Here is a 24,910-nt window from a genome sequence, read left to right on the forward strand (position 1 = left end):
CTGATTGATCCTGACAGGCGTTTGAGGAGCTTCAGAAGGAGTGAGCGACTTGCATCTATACTAGTATGTATTATTATTTTTGAGCATGTTATGTGTTTGTATTCAGTGTCTGTTTTGGAAGAGGTTGTGGGGATTCCCTGCTGAAGTACGACTGCCGGTTTTGGAGTTGCTCGTATGTCTTGATCCTCATCTTGGTGTGACCTCGCCTTTCTGGAGGTCATCCTTCGCTTGCAATCCCCAAGATATGTCTGCCACTCCTGGCTGGCGGTATTTTAGCCTCGTAGGATTACGTCTGGTGGGAATTAACTCCTTAGACCACCTACACTGTCGCCAAGCCCTCCTCCACAGTTGAGGAAGAAAGACACAGAGGAAGTAATCATTAGAGGAGCTAGATGGGGGAGTGTGATTTTTCAGTTTGTTTGGAAAAGATAGGGTGTGTCTCTGGGTCCATATGCTCTCAATTACATGTACGAATAGAGGAAAAAAAAATTTACTGCTTCATCATTTTGTGTTTCTCTTGTGGCCTACTTTAATATTGCATAGGCTACATTGTTTTTCCTGGAAACAGAAGTTAACTGTGGAACAATACAAGCTGAGGTTGTTGCATCCTGTGGGTGGGGTCTGGTTTAGGAACTTAACTGAATGGCTTCTGTGGTTTCCTGTGAGGTGACTTGTCAACCACAAACACTGCCAATTTCTGAGAGCTGAGAAATGTTTATAAATGAGAGCACTCTGATTTACTTATTGGCTCATTTTGTAATCGACCAAAAACGACAAACACGGGGAAAACAGTCGCGATGATTTCTTACGCAACTAACTTTTTAAATATTCTGCTCACGTTGTTTTGTCCAGAGGGCACGCTTCCTGTGGCCCATTTCACGCAGATATGCGCCGATTTTGAGTACTATTTTAAACAGAATACATGCTAAGATTTTTTTTTACACCAAATCTGAGGTTTTACGTGCTACTGCAGACCTTGTGTCACATACCATGCACCATCACCACAGAGCGAAAGTGAGCATTCAGCATCAGCAGGGACAGCGGCGTCCCTTCTCCTTATTGTATCCCGGACTTTTTACTCCAAGGGAAAACAGGGGTGACCACTTAAGTAGCGGCCATAAAGGAAGACACAAAACAAAAAAAAATAAACAATGCCGTGGTGTAATAATATGTTGTTGAAAAGGTCAGAAAGGAAAGTAAATGTTGAAATGTAAAATGGCATTGTAAATGAACGATGCCCCCGTTTTTTCTGTGATGTAGCACCCCTACACGCGTCCAATGGTTCGCTCCGCACAGACACGACACGGCCGTTGCTCACAGAGCCGAGAGCAGGGAGAGGTTTACCGAGCCTGCCATTGCTGCAAAACGTCCTAGTGATGCCTAGTCTTCCCAACTTTTCATCCAGAGGTTAGCGACGGGACGCTAAAAGCAAGGAGCTCGTATTTGTGCGCGTTGTCCCCCACCCCCTGACCCGAGTTCCTTCCATGCCTCGACACCTGGCCGCACTAACGCTAGCGTTCGGGACGGCGAAGATAAGATAATGAACTTTGGACTTCCCGCACGGCTTTTCGTGACATGTTTCTCGTCGTCCTGGATAAAATAAAATAACAACGTAGCCCGGCGTGGCGGCAGCTGGGCGAAAATTCAACTGCAAGGAACATAGCGCATTCGACCCAAGTGATTATCATAACAGAGACAGGAACAACTTTGAAAACCTGCTACTTTTTTTTGAAGCGGGATAGAGTAAAATGTCCTCCAAAGCTTCCAATAAGGTGGGTAACCTGGCCCGATAAAATCCATGTGTTAACGTCGCGATGCTAGCTTATGTAATGTGTGTACTGAAAGGTTAACATTAGCTAAAATAGGAGCAGGGGTTAATCTTACTGTGTACTATAATGGTGGTAGTAGTAATGGAGTATGCCTAATGGTGGTGGTGTTTTAGGGTTTATTTTGAAATATACACCTAACGTAACATAGCTTACATCCAGCTATAGCGTTTGCAGTGTATTAAAGTCAACTCTTCTGTCTTTTACAGTTGATAAGCTGTCATTATGAGTCACCCAGTTGTGTTCATGGCAGGTCCCAGTTCAGCTACCTGTTGATACTCCCAGTTTTTTGAATACACTGGCAGGAAATCCCCATGTCTTCATTTAAGCCTATGTGAGAGAAACTCCCTTTCTTTTACTTTTCACAGACCTCAGACTATTTTGATCAAGAATATTTTTTTGTGTGTCATCAGTTCAAAGCACCTGGTTTTATATATATCAAGCCTTGCAGATTTTGTAGCTTTATATCATATATTATACATTGAAAGACATTAATAAAGCATCCCTGCATAAATTGGTAACAGGGTCAGGGCAATCAACTGTATGCCACATTTTGAGACATGCACCATGTGATTCTATTGCCTTATATATATATATATATATATATATATATATATATATATATATATATATATATATTTGAATTTAATAATTAAAAAAAGATAATCAGTCCTCATACCAGACCTAAAATTCTTCATAGTGTTCTCCATATATTCTTTTTACTATGAATGTTGACGAGGAATGTGCTGTATTTGTCTAACAGAGGTAGCAATATTCAGGTCAGGGCGGTTTTTCTAGTTAGACGAAACCAGTTTCATCATATCATCTGGTGGCGTCATACTGTACCGTACCTGAGTGCTGTGGCAACACCCTGACAGAAAACGTAGTGCTGTAGTTTACTTGAAGTGTGTCATGAGCCAACAGCGCTTCATTTGCTGATTAGTATGCGATTTGTATCAATATGCTCTTCAGTTTATTTTTGTCTTGGAAATTCGTCCTGAACTGCGTGTGATTGGTTTCAGCAGGTAGGACTTTCAAACACTTGTTTTCTTTCTGTTTAAAGTGAAACTATAGGACCAGGATGACAGTTCTGACTGTGTTTCCTTGAGGCAGCAGTTTCTAGTAATTTACAAGACGTGCTCGGCTGGATAATGAGCAGAAGTTCAGGATATGTCTTTTTTGTTTCTCAGTAATTTAGCATGATTTCTCTAGCTGCTTCTGAATGAAGGTTTTCCTGTACGATGTTAGTAAAAAACTTTGGTGGCGTGTTAGTAGTAGATTAAAAGGGTTCTAATACACTAACACACAAAAAAGCAGGCTTCTGTCAGGTGGATGAAAGCAGGAACTTAATGACTCATTGTTGATGGGCAGCAGTGTCTTGAGACCAGTGGAGAGCTAGCTTACTTCTTTGCATGACAAGGGATACTATAATTCTCTCTCTCTCTCTCTCTCTCTCTCTCTCTCTCTCTCTCTCTCTCTCTCTCGCTGTCTTTCTCTCTCCATTCATATATATGAATGACTCAATGATTCATATTCATATTTTAAGTTTTGGCCGGGCAGTAAAAAAGTGCAATCATTTATCTTCTGCCGGTGTAATTGGAATTTAATCTAAACTAAACATTTTACAAGCTGTTGTAGTTAATGAATCCAGGAAATGGATATTAAAACAAAACCAGAAATGGATGCAGTTAAAGTATTTTAACAAGATATATCAGTGAATATTATATTTTTTGTTTGATTGTCAGAACTAATGTAAGATGTATGACTCCCACTGTGGGTCAGCTTTCTTGTCAGTTAATTGCGCAATTTTCACATTTTTACTCCCACCTGATGATTAGTGATAAACTGTCATGATTTTGGTATTGGTCACAAACCACATGGATCTGCAGTTGATGAGTAACTGATAAAATTTGCAGTGTGGTTTTTCGGGAAAAGAGTTAAATCTGTGGGTGTGTTGGCCTCATGTCTCAGGGGTCAGCAATGTTATTATTCCACAGTCCTGTATACTCATAGTGTGTCACTAGGTTAGTATTATGTTTTATACGTTCTTACTATCCACTTAGCTGTGACAACTTGAGAGGAAAGTACTCTGTCTTACCTAATAGGTGGGTGATCTACACTACATATGTTGTTTAGAGTAGGTTTTTTTTCCGAGAAATGGAAGGGGAAACATCTGACTGTCATGTATTTCTAGAGAAGAGGAGAGACTTTCTAGTTCCCCAAGTTAAGGCTGCAACTAATTATATGTGTTTCATTAAGATAAAATAATCCTTTAATTTATCCTATTGATTATTTGAGTAGTCAAATAATCCTGTAGTCAGCCACTACAAGATAAAATGAACTTCTCCTATTAAACATTTAAACTTTTATGCAAACACAATCATTATAAAATATTTTTAACATAATGTGTATGAATGAAGAACGCATTTCAAAATGTAGCTTTCACCTAATGAATCTGCTCAGATTTATTGAGCGTGACTAAAAACGTTTAGTTTATTATATCCCAATCACTCGGCCAATCCGAGTTGAGAGATTCATAAACGCTTTTTTTTAAATCTTACTTGTATTCTCCAAAGTCACATTTGTACAGTATGACCGGGTTAAGTCCAATAAATTGGCGCTGTCAAAGCCAATGTTGCGAGGAGAGGATAGTTCGAAGTTCCCACTTAGAGCAAAACATTACCAGAAATCTATGTAGTTTAGTTAAGAAGTGCAGATGCAAACTGTTTACAAGTTGTATATGTACTGGAAAGCAGCGCTGTCACGCTAGCCGTTAGCATCTGCTCTGGAGAGTCTTCACTGAGGCAGCTCCCAGACACTGAACACAACCAACAATTAGCCAAAACTTGGGTTAATAGTCCAAATACAAACACTGCTGTCTCTTTGTTTTGACGTCAGAAAGCTTGTGGATCTCCCACACTACAGAATAATAAGTGTTTGACTCATTGTATGGCTTTTCTGTCTAATGTACTTTAAGATTCACCACAGTCTGATTGCTTTTTACATCCTTGAGACTATCCTTCACTATGGCAAATGCTGGCCTCATTCTTTGTTTGGCCTTCAGTCATTTCTGCATAGTTTCAAGAATGTAACACACACAAAAAGAAATTTAATTTAGAGTAACAGCAATCCCTCCAGTCTTCAGACTAGTGTATTTTGAGAAGACAAGCTGAAATAAGTGGAAAATGCGCCTGGATGGAGGAGGCTGTATTAATTAGAGTTGCACAGCGGGCCAAGAACAGCCTCTATTTTGCTTTGATGATTACACATCTCCATTTACATCACTGAAGGAGGGAAATGCAATTAGAAAAGCATGTGCTAGATAGAGAAAAATAGTCTTGATGGTGTTTTTGTTCTGTGTCCTAAGCTCCCTGTCCTTTTCTGAGAATTAGGGTTGATTTGGCGAGTGATTAACATAGTAGGGAACATCCAACGTCTGCATGTCTTTGGCAAGGAGTTTAGTCTTAAGTGTATAAATTATTTATCCAATCTTTATCCAATGTAATCAATTATATCCCCACTCAGCTTCAGTGCATCAGTGTGAACAAGGACACCCTTTCAAAAAATACATTTAAAGCACCTGTAGAAGTTTGGGTTTATACGTGCAGATGTGTTTACACATATCTGTCTGTGCATGCAGTCTGTGAGCTCATGAATGTTGGACTTTTTGCTGAGTAAGTAAGTAGTAACGATGTGTTGAGATCCACCGAGGACGGCAACAGTCTGATGCACAGACTCACTCACTTACTCCTGCTCACACTAAGAAACAAGTCTTTGATTATAGGCCCTTGATTCAAAGTCCTCACAGTCCCTAAGAAGAGCAGGTGTAAGCTGTCTTTGTACAACAAGAGAGGGATGTCAGTTGCCCATATTGAAGACAGCAGCCGGGGGCATGTTGGCTCAGCTGGCCTTCAGATTTTTTTGGCTGGTTTGTCCGTGCCTGTGACCTATCTGAATATGTGTTCACATAATTTATTTTGCCTGGAATAAATGTGTAGGCACAGGTCCATCGAAAATGAGAGACTTTTAACTCGCAGAGTAAGCTTAACTGGAGAAATTATGCTGTAAGAGAGTCGGACAGCTGTGATGAAGAGAGCTTCTTGTTACTGCCTGTCATAATGTTGGTACAAACAGCTGTTTGTGTTGTTTCAATGCCAGGGTACTTGAGCGTGTGGCAGTTATCAAGGATATCTGACCTATTTATCCTTTCATCTCTGGAGGGAAATCCAGGGCACATTCACACAGCAGAAGCCAGGTGGATACCAGAGAGAGAGAAAAAGAAAGAAAACAGAAAATGCCTTCTGAGGGAGGAGGGTGAAATGGAGAAAGGAAGTAGTGGGGGAGAGAGAGACACACCGGCTATAATCTGAGTCACATGGCTGATCTTAAAAAGGCTGCTTCTCTCCTATAATCATAGCATTAAAGCTCTTGTATTGTAGCTCACATTAATTTAATTTAAAATGAATTCAAATATAACAGTAAAATACTTAATTGTTTTTGCCCAGTGTTCGTTGAAGGCATTTGTGGACAAGAGTAGCAGTAGCCTTGAAAACAGAGCACACTTTTTATATTGCTCAGTGTGGTCTGGCAGCATTGTGTGTTAATTATCTTGTGACGGATGTTATTCCAAGAATAGTATATCTTTGACACAAATCTGCGCCATCAAGATATCATCATGAATTCTTCTTATACATTACTGGATGAACACACCACTTACTTGGCTGTCATTGGGTGTGGTTCTGAATTGCTGTTAAATATCTTAATTTCTCTTTTCACCCAAATGACGCAGGACGTGGGCCATTTTGTCTAATAATCATGATAAATCGTACTTTGGATTAGATCTTAATTGCTTAATCTCGATGGCTGTCAGCAAGGTTTTGAGGTTCAGTGAGGCAGAGATACTTGTTTTCATTTCATTTCAAATGTTTGTTGGTCGGTCACATTTCAATCTGACTGGGCTGAAAACTGTAGAGTAAAAACTGAACTCTGCAGTTGTACTGAGGCTGTGTTATAGCTATACAAGCAGGTTGTTACAGGCAGAATAATCTTAGCAGTGATCAGTCTAAATATTATATAATGGAGCTTTCTTTGGAAGACCAGACTGTGATTTGTCCTGAATAAAGTGATTCACCACCTTTCACTCACCTGCTGGTGCTCTTGATTGAGATGGATGAAAGTATGATACAACTTTGAATCTTGCTTAGTACCTTTTCTTACAGCAAGTCTAGCAGCGCTAGGATACTCCAAACCAACCCTGTACTGTGGTAGGACAGTGCAGGGCAGGTCCCTGCAGGGATTTATCATTCCCACTACAGGCATAGGGGATTTGACACAGGCTGTTTTGTGTGTGTGAGAGAGAGACGGTGTAAGAGAAGAAGTGGGGAGGTACGAGAGAGAGTGCAGCCATGGCTCAGCTGGTTAGGGAAGAGAGAAAGAGACTGGAACAGATTCATCCTAAGGCTTGTTGCCCTACATCCCTTTGCGCACACGCACTCTATGTGTTGTGTGTTCATTTGCTTATACTCCATACTGTCAGGAGTAAAACAGTGTCTGTTCTGTCTCTTGCAGTCATCATCCTGTGGTAGACATTGTCTGCAGCTGAAATAAGGAGTAATCATCACTGCCAGTAAATCGGCGTGTAAATTTCCCAGATGTCAGAATTCCCTCCTGATGAAGGAATTTAACTCTTTTAGCAAACTGCTCTGACTCAAGAGGGCCTTACTCATACACTAGACTGATATCTACAAATATTTCACCTGCTAACAAATATGCAGTGTATCCATATGCGCGCATAGAAATCTGTGGTACATATTCACCAGATCACCCTTAGCTGCTGCTGTTTCTTAAACTCACAACAACCATTCTGTCTCCGCTTGTGTTGTTTGTGTGTGCATACATTTGATAGGTGCGATGTGATCTGACTCTCAAATAATCAATCACTATTTTATAGCTTTTTATAACAACAAATCTATCCTATCCTTATCTACTTCATCACTGTTAATTTGCATACGCCTTTCCTCTAAAGGAAAAGTAGCTTCAGCAGGACAGGATCAGTGCTGTTTACATTCCTCTGAGAACTATCATCATCTTAATGACTGTTACACCTGCCAGTAGATTTGAAATGTTGCAGACTGGATACGAATGGATATACACTCAATTCTCTTTATCATGAACAGCCATCACGAGTCAGACCACACTGCAGAAGAGATACGCGCAGTGATTTGATCATATTTGTATGTTAATAAAGATCCCTGATGAAAAAGTCACATGCGTAGTAGATATGGTGGTAGGGGGGCTCTAAAATGGCCTGAGATGTGGGCCGGGCCTATTAGCTGTAGCATACTACTTTGGTTAGCCTTTAAATCCGTACAGGCACTGTGATTTTTTGTGATGTGTTAGCTCCCACTTCACATTTTAATCAGCCTTCCTGCACCACCGACACATACAACTTCTCCTCTCAAAATAATCACTCCGAGTTATTTTATATTATACTGTTATACTTAATTATGAATATGTTCCATGGTCTGTTTTTTTTTAAAGCTTTTCATTTTATACTTGGCAACCTTACAATGGAGAGTAACCCACTTTTGTATCTTATTTGCTGTGTACTAGCTTTTAAGTGGCTTTATTTGTTACATTATAAAGAGAAGAGAGAGAGACTGTAGCATGTCACCTGATGATAACTTTGCAATGCGCAGCTGTATAAACAAAACCCTGACTTGGTTTCAGCATATACTGAAGTGTGAAATATTTGGATTGGGAGCAAAGAATGTGATCAGGACATTTTGGACGAGTTTCACGCATTCACAAAGCTGAAACACCTTAATGATGTTCGGTTACTGTATGTACACTACTGAATAACGAGATGAGGCTTCATTAAACATTTGAACCGGTTGTCCTTTGCAAATAGTAATTAGTTCATGAGTTACATTGAGGGCTGTAAGATTCCTTTGTAAGAACTTCTTTTTTATGTGTATTATCTTTCTGTCCTTGTGCATCTTGTTAAAGAATGCATGCACCGCCTCTCTCATCTCTTGGTGGAATGGTAATTATGTTGCCAGTTAAGTGCTGGGAAAATGGCCGCTACAACAGTAACTCATTAATTCACTATAGATTCTGCCCCACAACATGCCTATTGTAGCAAAGTCCTCAGAAAGCTTGGGAATGTCATTGAGTGGGCTTGGCCTCTTGTTTTATGGCACCATGCAACTCTGCTGGCTATGAGTTGTGGTTGAGAGTTGCGTAGTGTGAAAAATATTGTGCAATGTGAAATTTGAAACCTATAATGTTTTTATTTCTGTGTCAAATATTCCAACGGTCTGCTCCAAGTTTATGTTTGAATATTGAAATGATGCTCTTACTAGCGTAGTCATGTATCGTCTTTGTGGTTGCACTGTGCCAGACGAGAGTCTCTACGTTGCTCCTTGCTGGTAGTAGCTAATTTTGGTTCTCTGTCTGGAGGCAGGCAAACGTGAGCAGACTGAAAGACCCGTGCTGTATCACTGCTTTGTTTACTCTGTGGATGTGTGTCAGTGTGCGTGTTTGTGTGTGTGTGTATCCCTGCTTGCTCATGTGGTACAGTTTATTTCACCACTGTCAAATCCAGCCACATGGTGAAGTAGAAACCATAATTTATAAAAACCAAGAACACAATTTTTTGGGATTGTGTTTCCATATTGGAAGTACAATATGGTCACATTTTGAACTCTTTGCTGCTTGGCTTTAGTTCTTTAGCAATCTGTTATGTTGCAATGAAACGTTTGGATGCCAGGAACACATACACATATCAAGGATTTGGAGCTGGCACTTTAGGCCACAAAGAGATTAGTAGTGTAGTATTTGTGCAGTAGTTATGTCCTAAATACAATTTCTTAATGTAAAATTGAAATATCTACTAAACAAACAACTGTCTTAGTAGTTGAATATTCATGCCCAGTCCTATCGTGCATCTGAAGTACTTCACATTGTAGAAAGCTAAACTCTTAACACTAATTGTTGTCACTGCCTTCCCCCGTCACCTTTTTTTTCTCTGCAGTCACTGATGCTGCTGTTTTGGTTTTCTGGTATTAAATTGCAGCAGCACTTGTCACATTATATTATAATATTATATTCATCTTTGTTGGTCTGGGCCCTGCTTCATTCTGTGCTCAGTGGCAGTTAGAAAGAAGAAAGGAAACAACCTAAAACTGAGAGAGAGGTTGTGGCAGAAGCCTGAGGTGAAGAAAAGTGAGGGAAACCGTTTGGAATGAGAAACAAGCTGAGTGAGAGAGGCGGGCCTTGTGTCCTTATCTGCACATTCCTTCAGAGTGTATTTATGTGTGTGGGAAGGGAGGGGAAGGGCAGGAGTACTGATACTTGTGTGTGGAGTGATTGGCGGACTCCAGTTCCAGTGCTGGATCTCGTTATCATCCTCAGTGCCTTGGCTTACGATTTGTTTCCACAAAAGTAAACCACAGTTGTAGTGGGCGTATGTGTTTCTCTTAATACACTCCGCTAGAAACAACAGTTATAAACAAAACTTCATCATCCGCGTATCCTGACAACATTCAGTTCTCCCTCCTCATATGAACTATTTCATATCGGCCCACATGTGCAAATACACATAAATAAGTTAGATGAGACAAGAACCTCTGATAATACTTGATATCGGATATATTTCCGATAAGATTTTCTCGTAAACAAACTCCTCAAATTAAATTTTTCTTGGAAAAAGGAAGACAGTTACAGTTTCAAATGACTGGTAACAGGAAGATGGACTGAATCTAAGCTGGTATAAGTTCCGGCCATAGGCTTTTTATCTCCCATACACAAAGGGGGGAAAAAATGCTCTTTTTAGCAAAACGTCATCGAGCCTCTAAAAAAACATCTCATTCTTGAGAGCGGGGTGCCTCAGATCCCAAAAGTGAGACCTGCTGTGTAGCACGCTCTTTTAAACTTTGCAGTTTGTGAGAAACACAAAGCTTGAAATAAACCAACAAGAAGGAGTGTGGTAAAACAAAGTCTGAACCCCACCAGAAGTTACTATTCTCCTCTGTGACCTCAACACTTCCTGTCTCTCGAGGCAGAGAACAATTAGTGTGGTTGAGCTGGGATGACTTTGCTGCTGGACAAGCTACACATGAGATGTTAGCCTAGCCTAGCTATGTGTCTGGGTCAGTGGATAGCAGTGAACAGCTCGCTGCACATCAGCTCTGCAGAGCTGCACTGCGGTCAGTGAAAATATTCAGAGCCAGCACCTGACTCAGAGACTCTGATGAAACTGTCACTTTATTCACTTATGATTTCTTCAATCCAGACTAGAATATCAGCTGTTAATGGGTATATAGTGTATTGAAATCAAAACAGCTAACCGTATGCTACTCTGACTGTTTGAGTGTGATTAATTTAGGTAAACAATTATTTTGAGGAAGGTTTCAGTAGGTGAACTGGAATGATTTTCCCTCATAACATCTTACAGTCAGCTTTATTGATGCCTCTTGAGTTTAACAGGATGTTTCTGATTGAGACAGCTATCTGGATGTTTATTCTGTTAAAATAGATAATAAGTTGGATACATATTTATGGATGTACCATATACTGTACAGGCCCTACACTATACTGCAAAAACCATGCTTGCTGACAGAGTTTTTCAGTTCTGCATCCATCTCTCATCCATCCACCCTTCTATCCATTTCACTTGGTCTGATTTCATGAGACAGCAGCCGTAGACTTCAGAGGGAAGCATGGCTCAGATTAACGTTTTAATCCAAAAGCCCGGATTATAGGTTTTGTATTTTATTCCTACCCTCACTATTCTAGCAGTGACTCTGTCAGATAATTTTCATGCAGAGGTGTGTGTGTGTATGCTTCTGTGCATGCTCGCACGTGTAAGTGTGGATCTCGGTTGTCGTGTTGAGGACAGTCCTGGTGGAACGTTTTTTCATGGAGCTGTGTGACAGAGTAGAGTTGCTATTTGAAACTAATTAACTCAAACATATTTGAGCACGTCAGCACAACAGTACATCATTGCTGACTGAGGCTCTGCAGCATCATCATCATCATCTGCCTATTGGCTACTTGGCCTCATCTCAACACCCGTGTGTGCACATGTTTTCAGCCCTCTCTGCTCCCATCACAGTAACTAGGTGTACCAAAAACGGCTGCTGCTGAATTTGTAGGGGTTTGTTAATAAATGTACTCATCATAATTTGCACAGAATGATCTGAAAGAATATGTTTGAATGTAAAACTTATGTTAGTGGCTTACACATTGCACATGTTTGTTGTTGGGTGTTTGCCTTCCGGCAAAAATGAATGTGTGTGTCTAATTATAATAATGTGTTGTTTGAGTGCACTGTTCTCTCACTTTTTCCTTTGGGTCTAGTAAGAAGGGAGATAAGGTTACCATGGATACAATTGCCCCAGCAATGGTTGTTGTTCTGTAGGAGTTTTCAGTCTTAATATCTCTTCTCTTCTCTTCTCTTCTCTTCTCTTCTGTAGCTTGTAATATATGCACCTGAACAGCTTGTAAACAGCCAAGAAGAAAGGGCCAACAGGAATCAGCAATGTGACATTGGCACATATTTGAATAAAACGAGATAAATATCCTTAGAGTCCTACAAGTTCCGGCTCTTTTATTCAATGACCACTTGTCCTCCAACACCAGATGAGGTGCTTTCTAAGGTTTTCTAAGGTATAACAGGATTAAGCTGTACTTGGAGGAGTTCTCAATAGTTTGCGCAGGGATTTCTCTGGACGTTGAAACGATTTCCTGCAAACAGGAAGTGGAGTGTTTTCCTGTGGGTGCTGTGGCTGTGCTTGCCTACATCCTGCTTCGGGCTATCAGAAAGAGCAGGCACACTGACCTAAAGCTTTTTCAGGATTTTACCTCATACTTGTCGTTTACTAGACAATCGCTGCTTCTCTCCTTTTGCACAGTATTACCTCTCTGTACCTCTAAATAACTTGTGATGTTTTAAAAAAAATAATTAATTGTCCTCACTCAGTGGCTGAAAGGTTAGTCCTGACCTTTTCTTTCTTATTTTCTTCTCTCACATTTACACCCTGTGAAAACTGCATCTTGGACTTTGTATTTGATACGCCCACTTCATAAAGCATTCCTGTGGTTCAAAAGAAAGGAAGGCAGATGAGGAGAGGTTGTGAGTAATGGACAACTGGACAACAGTTTCATTGCTTAAGCACTGATAAAGAGCCTGTGTTGTGCTTTGACTAAACCTCCTCTTAGCCTATAGCATTACTCATAAGATGACCTCACTGTCACCTGCTGCTTTGTCCTTTTCCCTTTTATGTTAATTGGAAAAGATTGGCTTACAGTCCACAGATTCTTAAACTGTTGGCAGTGTGTACGCAGTCGATGTATATTTTCTATAAACTTGAACATGCTATAGTGACTAAGACTTGCATTCAAGTCCTGACCCGATTTATCAGTTCTTTCTGCAGCAGGTTATTATTGTCCATTTCATTCATTTCATTCCAGTCAGTTCATCAGTATGCCCCAAAGAATTGGATTAGTCTCTGCCTTTGAAGAGCCTGAGTGAGCTGTTATCGTCTGTACTGGACTGTGTGTTATGGTGGGCCAGGCAGGACCAACCAAGTCTGTTCTGCTAGAACAAAGAGGCCCTGTAGTGTTAGATCATGGCTTTTGCGTGTTTGTGTGTTTGTGTGTGAGTGAGAGAGAGGGAGAGAGAGAGAGAGAGGGGCCCACGGACGATGGCTACTCTTTGTTTCCCAGCCCAGGGCCTTGCTGGCCAGAGCTCAAGCTTGACTAATATGGATGTATAAATACACTAGGCTGCCGCCAGTTTGTGCAACATCAAGTGGACCATTGTTTCACACAACTCTGTGACTTCAGAGATAAACCTCATTCTTTGTTCCCGTCAGTATTTTTATTATTGAGACACACTTGTGCTCATGGTTTTTATTACGGCCCCACGTGTTCTGTGATTTCTGCTTTTACACAGAAAAAATAAAATAAAAAAAATCCTCTACAAAGTTACCTTTTGACACTGTGCTATGGCTTGAATGAGCTTTTCCACACAGAGAATTCCTGTTTGTTTTCTGCAAGATGTGACCACACTTGCCTCCCTCATCTACATCACTTCTTAATTAGCTGTTGAACTTGTGAACAAATTAACTTGTTTACAGTGAATTGTTTGTTATTCTTTTGATGTCTCTTAATAACTCTTTGGAATGGATGTGCTAGTTTTCTCACAGAGAGGGTTTTAATTGCCCCTTTCCCAGTTTTCCATCCTGCTTATACTGTATCTCATACTCAATCAGGCAGCCTGTTAATCATCACTTCACATTGCAGTGATTAATTACTGCAATAATCTCATCTGAGAGGCCTAGCTGTCCCAGTAGAGTAAATATTTCAAGAAGCATAAGAGAAAGACAGGTTCTCTCTCCGTAACCATCTTGGCTGTTAACTAAGTATACCTGTAACCCTTGTGTTTGTTATAAACACTGTTGGGGGTAGGGGCCTCTGTGGATCAGGCTTGTTCCAGTGCATCCCACAGATACTTGATCAGTTTGGGATCTAGTGAATTTGGAGGCCAGGTCAACGCTTTGTGCTGTTTTTCATGTTTTTTTGAGTTGTTCCTAGACCATTTTGTGTGTGTGCGTGCCTGTGTGAGACTGCATCCTGTTGGGATGGCTGCTGCCATCAAGGAGTGTCATTGCTATGTGGTGGGGGTGTCTGGTCTGGTCTAGGTGGGTGGTACATGTCTAAGTAACATCCACATGAATGCCAGATCCACATGTTTCCCAGCAGAACATTGTTTTGTCACAAGATGGTCAATGTTATTTACTTCTCCTGTCAGTGGTTGTAATGTTGTGGCTGATCGGTTTATATTACAGAGGCATTTCTTGTGTGACATACCCTCCACATACTGTTCAGTGTGTTGTTTATCTGTCAATGGCCAATCTTACAGTGTGAGTAGAGGTACAGCTGCAATGCTACAAACCTGCAATATATTTAAGTTTTTCTCTAAAACAGTACTCACGCAAAAGTTAATTAGGAATTAAATTGAAGTAAGTGTATTAATCTGTTTTCTGTAGTTGACCTGTTCCCTCTCACTGGTGCAAGCTTATCTACACCCTTATGGCTCACACTCTCCACTCACTATAAACACTCCCTAGCAACGATTATGATCAGTCTGTGGGTCCATATTGGATGTGCAGGATGATTCAGTTTTTAGTGCATTGAGATTTGGTGAAGCAACATGTGTTTTACGTAAAATCCGTTAAAAATGTTGCTCGCTTGATTTGAATATGGGTTAATTTCATGGTTGTCATTTATGCGTGTGCATGTATCTTGGAAAGAGACGGCCATGTTCTTTCACATGTCATCCTCTACGGTGTCGTGTCCCTTAGTACTGTATGTTGTATATGCAGCCCACAGCCTTGCTCCCCTCCTCCTGCTCCTCCCTCTCCCTCCCTATCAGCACAACCCGCAGTTCAAGGACAAGGCCGCCTGCCTGCCTGACCGCCTGGTCACATGACCCCAGCACACAGTTGTTTCTCATAGTGTAGCCCCTCTCTGTCTGCTTGGACTGTTGGATGAATGAATGGATGAACGGATGGATGAATATATCACAAAACACTTTAGAGGAATGGATGTGTTTGGGAATGTCGGGGGGAGCTGTGGTTAAATGGGTCAGGTCCCCTCACACAATAGTGGCAGTGCTGTGGGAGTTGTAGGGGCAGACAGGAGGGGGGGGACAGGGGAAGGATGGATAGAGAGGTGGGGGCACTCAAGCCCTCTGCGCCAATTATGGACATAAATAACATCCACACAGAGCTGCCATGGAAATTAGGGTCAAAAGGTTAACTGTGTATTCTAGAGGTTCAGGCCAACCGATCCGTTGTCATATGGTGCAGATTAATGAAAGGAAAATATTGACTGCAAAGTCTGATTTGGAGACCTGCAGTAAGTGCAGCATATGTTTACATTTATTTTAAATTCTCTTTAAAACATAACTATGATAAAATATTCACATTTACAAATTGGTTATCAAAACATTGTTGATTTATTTCAGTCAGTCAGTTGAATAATAACGCCACGGTTTCAGTTAAATATTTGTGCATGCAGAAAAGTCCAAATAAAGCCTGATATGGTATTGTTAGCTAGTTACAATTCCTTCTTTATGTTTTTTTCTCAGCACACCTACAGTAGTATGTGTCCAGGCAGGCTAGACACTCTAATCATGTTGCTCTTGGTCACATGCGGATGGCGACACTGCAGAGTGTGCCTCCTGTAAACTGTATATTTAGGATAAGGGAAGGTGGTGACATTAATGACCATGATGATGTTGAAGATGATGGGTGAGATGGTTTGGAGATTAGGTGATGATGAAGGGGTGAGGCAGTGGGATTATCACGATGACAGGGTGGACAGATGACATGGTGTGTTATTTTAAAAGGCTGATTATAGAAGGTGTAGTAAATGAGCACCCTGCCACGTGTGGTGTTGTTTATGTCTTTTCCTTCCCCCTCTGCTTTGGACTGCGCTCAGCACTCTGCCATAGACAGCTGTACCATCGCTCGCTGCAGGCTGACAGACAGGGCACTAGTGTTGCTTCATCAGCTGGAGAGAAGCAGAGTAAAGCTGTAATTTAAAGCTGTATATATGGCAGTTTAAATAAACAGTAATGTTTCATAAACAAATTGAAGAGTATCCGCTTAACTTCATAAACATTATTACAGTACACATGAATAAAAGTGAGCCTATGCTAAAAGATGAAACACGCCTAAAGAGAATATAATTCAATTAGGGACAGCCAAATATGCTTGCCTAGAATCACTTGAATCCAGCATGGCAGGACACAGGAGCGGCTAAATACTTTTGTTGCTTCAGCTCTACTCAGATAACCCAGCCAGAAATAATATAGGAATGTTCACATAGTGTTTTTGGGTCTCACTTAGTCTCTGCCAGCACTTTACTCATACTGCTGTCATTCATAATCTTTTCTCATGTAGACTTTTGGTACTCCAGGGCTTAGTCATGCAAATAAGCTAGAGAGATTACATTGCTGGTAACCAAACAAGCACTGCGTCTACTGAAAGAAAACAGGTTATGGAAATACTTACTGTATGTATGTAGACTGGTGTTGTTATTTAAAGTTGTATATATGTATTTATATACAGTATATATTTCAAATCCAGTAGTTCTGTATTTTATAATAAAGTATACCATCTTACTCGTATACAGCAGATTGAGATGCACACTTCTTCCTAACATTTTAGAGGCGTTAACTCTGATCATTTTGTATATTTCATGTATAACACTTGTACAATATTCTGCCCATCTCTAGTATGTATATGTAACAAGGCACTACAAACCAATACTATGACCATAGAGTTGACCCAAAACCTCTTAAACAGTGTCTACCAAAACGGCTTTGCAAAGATGATACCGGATACTGATCCTTTCCCTCTCATGTCTTGTATTGCAGAGTGCAGCGATGGAGGAAACGGTCATATGGGAACAGCACACGGTGACCCTTCACAGGGTGAGTGTTCACTCTTTAATCCACTCCTCCCTTTTCTTCTCCTTTGTCTTTTCCCCTCTGCCTGCATCCTAATCCTGTAGCATGTCTTATGTGTTCTTCACTTTTTTTCCTCCCTGTTCCTTGCTGTCTTCTGCCCAGCTATGTCTCTTTTCTCTCTGTGCTGAGAGGCCCAGCTGTAGCAGCAGGATGTGTGGCAGTGAAACAATAGTCAGGGAATCCAGATGGCAGGAAACATGGCTAAGGAAGACAGGAATCAGCATCCACTTCCTTACTACTTCATTTCACTTCCTTCCTGTTGGCAAAATGCTCCTTCTTCTTAATACAACTCCAGAAAAAAAGAGGGACGTCGTTATCATAGTCCATGTTATTTTTGTTTGTAACAATGATAAGATTGTACCCCTTAACTTCAATAGCAGTCAGTGAATGTCATTGACTACCCCCATGCCATAATCATCATCATCTGATTTACTATCAAACCATTCAAAGTCCTGTTCCCTTTGAAATAAATGAGTTTACTCACCGTCTTATTGTATGCTGGATTTCTGGAAACACTTCTTTGAGTGAACTTGAGGTAGTTGATGCTGCTGTGTCGTGGGATTGTGTAGAGCACCTGTCTAGACTGGCCTGCTTGCTGTAATCTAATTAGAAGCAGCTTTATTGAGGCTGAAGGAGCGGCCCACTGTGACCTGCAGTTCCCAGGCTTCAAGCTCTCCTGTATTGTTGTGGTTGTATGATTAGCCATTTACATCACGTGGCATGCTATGATGGTGCTAGCTATTGCAAAGGCAAAACACAGCAATCCTCAAAACCTCAATGGAAGCCAAATAGCAAACTTGCATGGCTTTTGTTGTCATTAATTAATTGCAAATTAAAACATGCAATTAGCAAATATAAATAATAATTTAGCATGCACGTAATGCAGCATGTCTGATTGAAGACTCTGCAATAAAGTTTGGAACTTTAAAATTTCTCACATTTCTTTCATGCCACGAAATCACAATTGGCAATATTTATTAGCCCTAGTAATTTCTCCAGTCTTTTAACCCCCCCCCCCCCCCCCCCTTCACTGAAGGCTTTACATTATTAATATTTTTGATGACCGAGACTGAGAAGAAGAGACTGAGTCTGAGGAGAAGCTATTTGTCCAAATTGTCTACAGCAGTTGCAGATACACGTCTAATGTATCTGCCATCTCTGCTGTATCAGTAAGTCTTGTGTGTATTTCATTGTGTATAGGCCCCAGGATTTGGGTTTGGCATTGCCATCTCAGGTGGACGAGACAACCCTCATTTCCAGAGCGGAGAGACATCCATTGTGATATCTGATGTGTTGAAAGGAGGTCCTGCAGAGGGTCTTCTACAGTGAGTTTTGGACTATATTGTCATCATACTTTTGTTTATTTTATAGTGAGCAATGTTATGCTTTATATTAAAAATGAAATCTAAAACATTTCTATGAGCAGTGTAGACTCATGATTGTTTAATGTTATTTATGCATTGTTCATAATTTTCTTAATTTTTTCAGAGAAAATGATCGTGTGGTGATGGTCAATGCGGTCTCTATGGACAATGTAGAGCACGCCTATGCTGTTCAGCAACTTCGCAAGAGTGGCAAAAATGCAAAGATAGTAAGTTAAACCCAGATTATATTTCATAAACCTGAATTAAGGTGAAATGCTTTCAGAGTTAACCATGATATTATGGTACAGACACTCAGGGGATTTTGCAGTAATCTTTTGCAATATTAATGATGTGTCAAGTGTTTTTCATGTGCGACTGGAAAGTAAATGTCTATTTAACGTATAAAACATCCTGTTTTTCAAGACTATTCGTAGGAAAAGGAAAGTACAAATCCCAGTTTCACGGCCAGGAGACAGAGAGACAATGTCAGAGCAAGACGAAGAAGACAGTGATGAGGAGGATGGTTACGAGCCCCACACCGGTCGTGGAGGAGCGAGCGGAGGTACAGGCACTGGTAGGCGTCACGATCGTGAGCGTAGCAACAGTGGGAGGAGGGATCACAGTGCCTCGCGGGAGAGAAGCGTCTCACCACGCTCTGATCATAGATCACAAGCCTCTTCTGCTCCACCCAGGCCTGCCAAGGTCACCCTTGTAAAATCTCGCAAAAGTGAAGGTGGGCACTCCTATGTCCAAGCATCCGAATCTGACTGTACATACTGTGGAGGCATCCAATACATATAATGTGGTGGATAAATTCTTAATTTTACTTTCCTATGCTTATCCCCTTTGAAAACAGAATATGGATTGCGACTGGCCAGCCACATCTTTGTTAAAGACATCTCTCCAGAGAGCCTTGCTGCCAGAGATGGAAACATTCAGGAGGGAGATGTTGTTCTTAAGGTCAGAGAAAAGAGAGGAGTTGGAGACATGGGTGTTTAAAAGATAATCAATCTGTGATCTGCAGGAAGGGGCTTGCACAGTTGTATGCATTAGTATGCAGACTCAGGAATACCACCCATTCCATTATTCCTTAGATTTTTTTTATTTATGTTTCAATTTAACTGAGGAGAAGTAGAGACATTTTCTAGTTTAAATGTGATAACAGGCATCGTGAGTCCAATTATGTTATACAGATTGAATGCTTTACTTTGAGATGATCACTTAGTATTCAAAAGCATATTGTTATCACAATGAAAAAGAGATAGAGGGTGAATCTGACAGACCTGCTCCTCTTCCTCTGGCAGATCAATGGCACAGTTACAGAGAACCTATCACTGATAGATGCCAAGAAGCTGATTGAAAGGTCAAAGGGTAAGCTGAAGATGGTAGTGCAGAGGGATGAGAGAGCCACACTGCTCAACATTCCTGACCTTGATGACAGCGTCCCGTCAGCCAATAACTCCGACAGAGACGGTGGGACATGTGGTGTGGTCTTATTGGATGAAGCTAACACTTGGCTATAAACTGTGACTCAATTAAAAAAAAAAAAAAGTATATGTATGTATGTATGTGTATATATATATGTATGTATGTATACATATATATATATATGTGTGTGTGTGTGTGTGTGTGTATGTGTATATATATATATATATATATATATATATAGGGGCAAGGGAAAATGACACAGAAATACAATGAACACATATACCTTTATTTCAGGATGTCTTCTATCTAATGGTATGATCGGAATGCATATTTGACAAAGCTGCCCAAAACAATGACTTCTCAAAAAAAAGTGCTCCTCTGGCTCAACTTGCCCCAGGTTAGGGGTAAGTTGAACCAAGTCAGTGGGTAAACTGACCATCTGAGTTTTAAAATGTAAACCTGAGCATAAAGTGCTAACAAACAGTTTTAACAGTTTTGAACTTGTGGGAACAAACCACCAGTTAGTTTCAAAACCATTTAATCGAAACAACTATTCAATATTCCAACTGTCAAGGGTGCAGGGGAATATGAACTTCCCCCTCCTTGCAGTTCCTTCAGCCTTTTGAGGTTGAGGGAGCTTCTTCAGCGCATCACTCAGTGGGAAAGATGCCTCATCCTTTTCCTTGAATGCAAAGGTGGGTTTCTTACCGTCAGTGATCCCTAGGATGCTTCTGAGAAATCTGGCACTTCATTGCCCGCAAGACTGTCAACCAAACCAATGTAATGGTGACTCCTGCATTTAAATGCAAATTTTACGATGACAAAGTCACCACCAGCAGATCTGAGAGATCTGGTTCACTTCTTTCAATCCTGGACCTCTCATGCTCAGAAGTGTCATCAAATTGTCTATGCCAGCCTACTGAGTCATGTCATTTCTTGCACATCCTACCGGCTAAACCTTTCTCTTCCAGTTGCTGAATTGCTTCTTTCTGCCAATTGCAGCGCCAGTTCACAGCATTTCTTTGGAGTAAGGCCATGGAACTGCTCTGCAAACTTCTTGATATGGTCTCTTAGCTCCTTCTCCGCCTCCTCTTAGAAGACTCTTTGCTTCTGCTGTTCCACTGTACCCTACTGTTTTTACTTCCTTTGCCTCCCTCTTTTTCATGCACCTCCTCAATGTTGACCTGTCAATATTTCTCTCTCTTTCCACTGATCTGATGGACTTTCCACTCTTGACATCACTGGCTGCTCTCTCCATCTCTTCGAGGGGGGTTGAGCCCCAGCTTGTTTCCCTCTTGTAGGTTCTCGGCATGATACCTTTTCTACAATGGTTAACATATGACAAATACACCAAACCAGTTGAGTATACTCAACTGAAATAAAATTTTATACGTCAGAGACTTAACTAAATTTCAGTGTCTTATGGTGGGGTAAGTTGAACCATCGGCTCAATTTACCCCACAGCCTTTGGCTCACTTTACCCCATAGCCACCATTTTGGAAAAAAATGGGCTAGCTTAGAAATTCAGGCTAATCTTTAATGAAGTGATTCACATGATTTTATACGTTAGCAAATCACCAACATGTATAATATATAATTTTAGCCCTGGATAAATCTGCTTTGACATAACAGTCATTTTACTTCATATGCAGAAAATTTACTTTGACAAGCAAAAAACAGTTTTTGTGTAAATAAAATACTTTCCACTTCTCCCATATGCTTCTCTGCATCACAGCAAGATGGAAATGATGGGTGCTTCCTAAATTTATGGTCACATGACAAAACATGTGCACAGTTACCTAGATACAAGGGGTGGGTCAACTTACCCACTGGCTCATCTTACCCCACTCTACCCTATATAAAATATGGCATGCCATTCAGGAAATTAATCTTTGAACATATTGAATGAAACCTTGAATATATTGAATGAATCTTGAATATATTGAGTGAACCTTTGAATATATTGAATGAATCTTGAATATATTGAATGAACCTTGAATATATTGAGTGAACCTTTGAATATATTGAATGGATCTTGAATATATTGAATGAACTTTGAATATATGGAGTGAACCTTTGAATATATTGAATGAAAGTTGACTGATGTCAGACTTCACGGCAGTGCCTGCGGCCATCTTGTTTAACGTGTGGATGCTGCAGCAAAAAGTGACCGAGTGACAACGAGTCAGGCCGCACGCAATCTCGTTGCGGCAATATTAAACAATGAGGACATGATAAACACACTAACAAAGAAGTTCGCTCCTTTTTAACCGTGGCAGAGCTATTAAAAGAACACTCTGCTGTGTGTAGAGGTCTGTATGTAGGTCTGTATGGTTAGCTTGATATAGTTTTCAGGTGATTTAATGAAGGCAAAACACAGTGAATGGCCGTGCGTAACGGCACTGCGCTCTGACGCGGCTCTTCTCCTGGACTGGAGAAGCTGCTGCGGCTACAGGGATTTCGTGAACTGAAAGAGAAGCTCTTCATATATTTTTTAGATGCAAAAAGAATCACCCACATTCATAGACCAGTGCAGGCTGAATATTTAGTTTAGTATTGAACGTATTTGATGATCGGCGACACATTGTCAGCTTTGGGCACGTTACTCACAGCGGACTGCAAAAAGGAGCGAACTTCTTAGAAGAACAGGCAGGGTATTGGGCAGGGGTATCAGGAGGATTTTGGCCCGTACACGCATTCGCCAGTGTGTTTATCATGTCCTCATTGTTTAATATTGCCGCAACGAGATTGCGAGCGGCCTGACTCGTTGTCACACGCTAAACAAGATGGCCGCAGGCACTGCCGTGAAGTCTGACGACAGTCAACTTTCATTAAATATATTCAAGATTCATTCAATATATTCAAAGGTTCACTCCATATATTCAAAGTTCATTCAATATATTCAAGATTCATTCAATATATTCAAGGTTCATTCAATATATTCAACGTTTCATTCAATATATTCAAAGATTAATTTCCTGAACGGCATGCCATAGTATATATATATATATGTATACACGTATATATATATATGTGTGTGTGTGTGTGTGTGTGTGTGTGTGTGTGTGTATATATATATATATATATATATATATATCCTATACGTGTAAATATTTTTAATTACTTTTAATTTTGATTGACGTCATTGATGAAATGCTAATACATACTTAATTTGCATTTTGCAGACATTTCAGAAATACATTCACTGACATCAGACCATTCCAATCGGTCCCATGGGCGAGGTCGATCACGTTCACCTGACAGGCCTGAAACATCGGACCATCTCCGTCACTCGCCTCGACAGATCAGCAATGGCAGGTAGGTGAAACACACGCACATCTGGCTGCAAATCTGGTGTCACACATGACAGAGTCATACGTCCACACTCCCACCCACTCCAACTTCATACATCATGTTCACACCTACAGGTGAGCGGGTGCTGAGTAAGCACCTTTTATTAATCAATAGATGAAGACATAACATGCATAAACCATCACACTCCCACTGGAGGAGATCAATGAGTTCCAATAATGACCTTTTCTGGCACCGAGCTTGGGGCAGAGAGGAGGATTGATCCATCTCCGGGTTGACTAAGGTCTTGTTTTGAAAATATAATGAAATGCAAAGCTTCAGAGCATATCCACAGATCACAGGGCCAATTAAAAACTCTTATATACTTAAATTCTTTTTGAAATCTCTGTGCTGCCTATGTCTTTTTCTTTTCCTACCACCACATGGAGCTTCCAGTAAGTTACCGTTCTTGTAGATTAGATGTTGCATAGCTTTTATAGTCAACACATAGATGGCAAAAAGAGCGGCTAGCAGCGGACTTACAAGTGTCTACAGGTTCTCTGAGTTAGTCTGGAGCTTGGAAATCTAAGGGGATGGGATCGCAGATGTTAAATCAGTTCATAAAACAGGACTGGGGACTTGAGCAGACTCGCCACTATGCTGATTCTGTCATTGGCTGCAGTGACAAAAGACAGAGGATTTTTTTGGTTCCTGTAAACAGTCCTCCGTAAATCATTCTGATATTGTGTAGTCAGCCACATCAGAGACCCTCACTCACTTGTTCTGGACTAAACCGTCACCGGCTTATGTAACAAAATATCCAATCATTGAGATAGTGTAAGAAATTGTGGCAGTTTTCTTCAAGCTTCAATGATTTTGATGAGATGGATGACTGACCGTTAGAGCTGAGTGCCAATACTAAAGGGCAAATACTTAGAAGTAGTTAGTTCACGGCTGCTACTCATTTAACTGCTTGACTTGGTAGTTGCTTGTCAGTCATATCAGATTAACATTGTGTGCTGGCATTTCATTAAGTGGTGTATTGTGGCAAACTCTGAAATAACCAAACTTGTTTCAATGCAGGATGTGGGCTGGTTCATTGTTGCACAGATTGCTTCCAATGTAAGTGAATGCATCTGTCTGACAACAGGCCTGCTTTGTTTTGAGCACCTATCACTGTAATATTTGGGCTGTATTTTCATTCAATTGGCAGCACTAGATGTTCATTTTTATTTAGAGGAGCTTCACCTGCATCTCACATAGTTGTGCTGGAAGAAGTAACGTAAGTCTTTCCCTCTCAGACTGTGTGTAAGGGAATGTTTTTACTATCTCCCACTTTAGGAGGGGTAAAAGGAATTTGACATACTTCCCACAGTGCTTTGCCCCAAGCCAGATGGTTCACTAAATCTGATTGGCCGTAGGGCTTAGAGGCATCCCCCCCTAAGGACGCAACGCTG

At 40.7% G+C, this 24,910-nt stretch overlaps 1 protein-coding gene across 5 annotated transcripts in view; it reads left to right on the plus strand.

Moving 5' to 3' along the window:
- Positions 1-1,268: 1,268 nt before the first annotated feature.
- The window catches only part of tjp1a (tight junction protein 1a), a 46,269-nt gene continuing 22,627 nt past the window's right edge, over positions 1,269-24,910 (plus strand). For 4 of the 5 annotated variants that reach the window (XM_084541537.1, XM_084541538.1, XM_084541539.1 and 1 more), the window contains exons 1-8: positions 1,269-1,772; positions 17,278-17,334; positions 18,571-18,695; positions 18,859-18,961; positions 19,158-19,467; positions 19,591-19,694; positions 20,039-20,207; positions 23,348-23,480. In XM_084541537.1, coding sequence (XP_084397663.1) covers positions 1,749-1,772; positions 17,278-17,334; positions 18,571-18,695; positions 18,859-18,961; positions 19,158-19,467; positions 19,591-19,694; positions 20,039-20,207; positions 23,348-23,480 — 1,025 coding nt within the window. In that variant the 5' untranslated portion in view covers positions 1,269-1,748. Of the gene's footprint in view, positions 1,773-2,649; positions 2,852-17,277; positions 17,335-18,570; positions 18,696-18,858; positions 18,962-19,157; positions 19,468-19,590; positions 19,695-20,038; positions 20,208-23,347; positions 23,481-24,910 lie in introns of those variants that run through there. The other variant, XM_084541540.1, reaches the window with a different exon arrangement.

Source organism: Chelon labrosus (genome assembly GCF_963514085.1).
Source record: "Chelon labrosus genome assembly, chromosome: 3".
Taxonomy (NCBI): domain Eukaryota; kingdom Metazoa; phylum Chordata; class Actinopteri; order Mugiliformes; family Mugilidae; genus Chelon; species Chelon labrosus.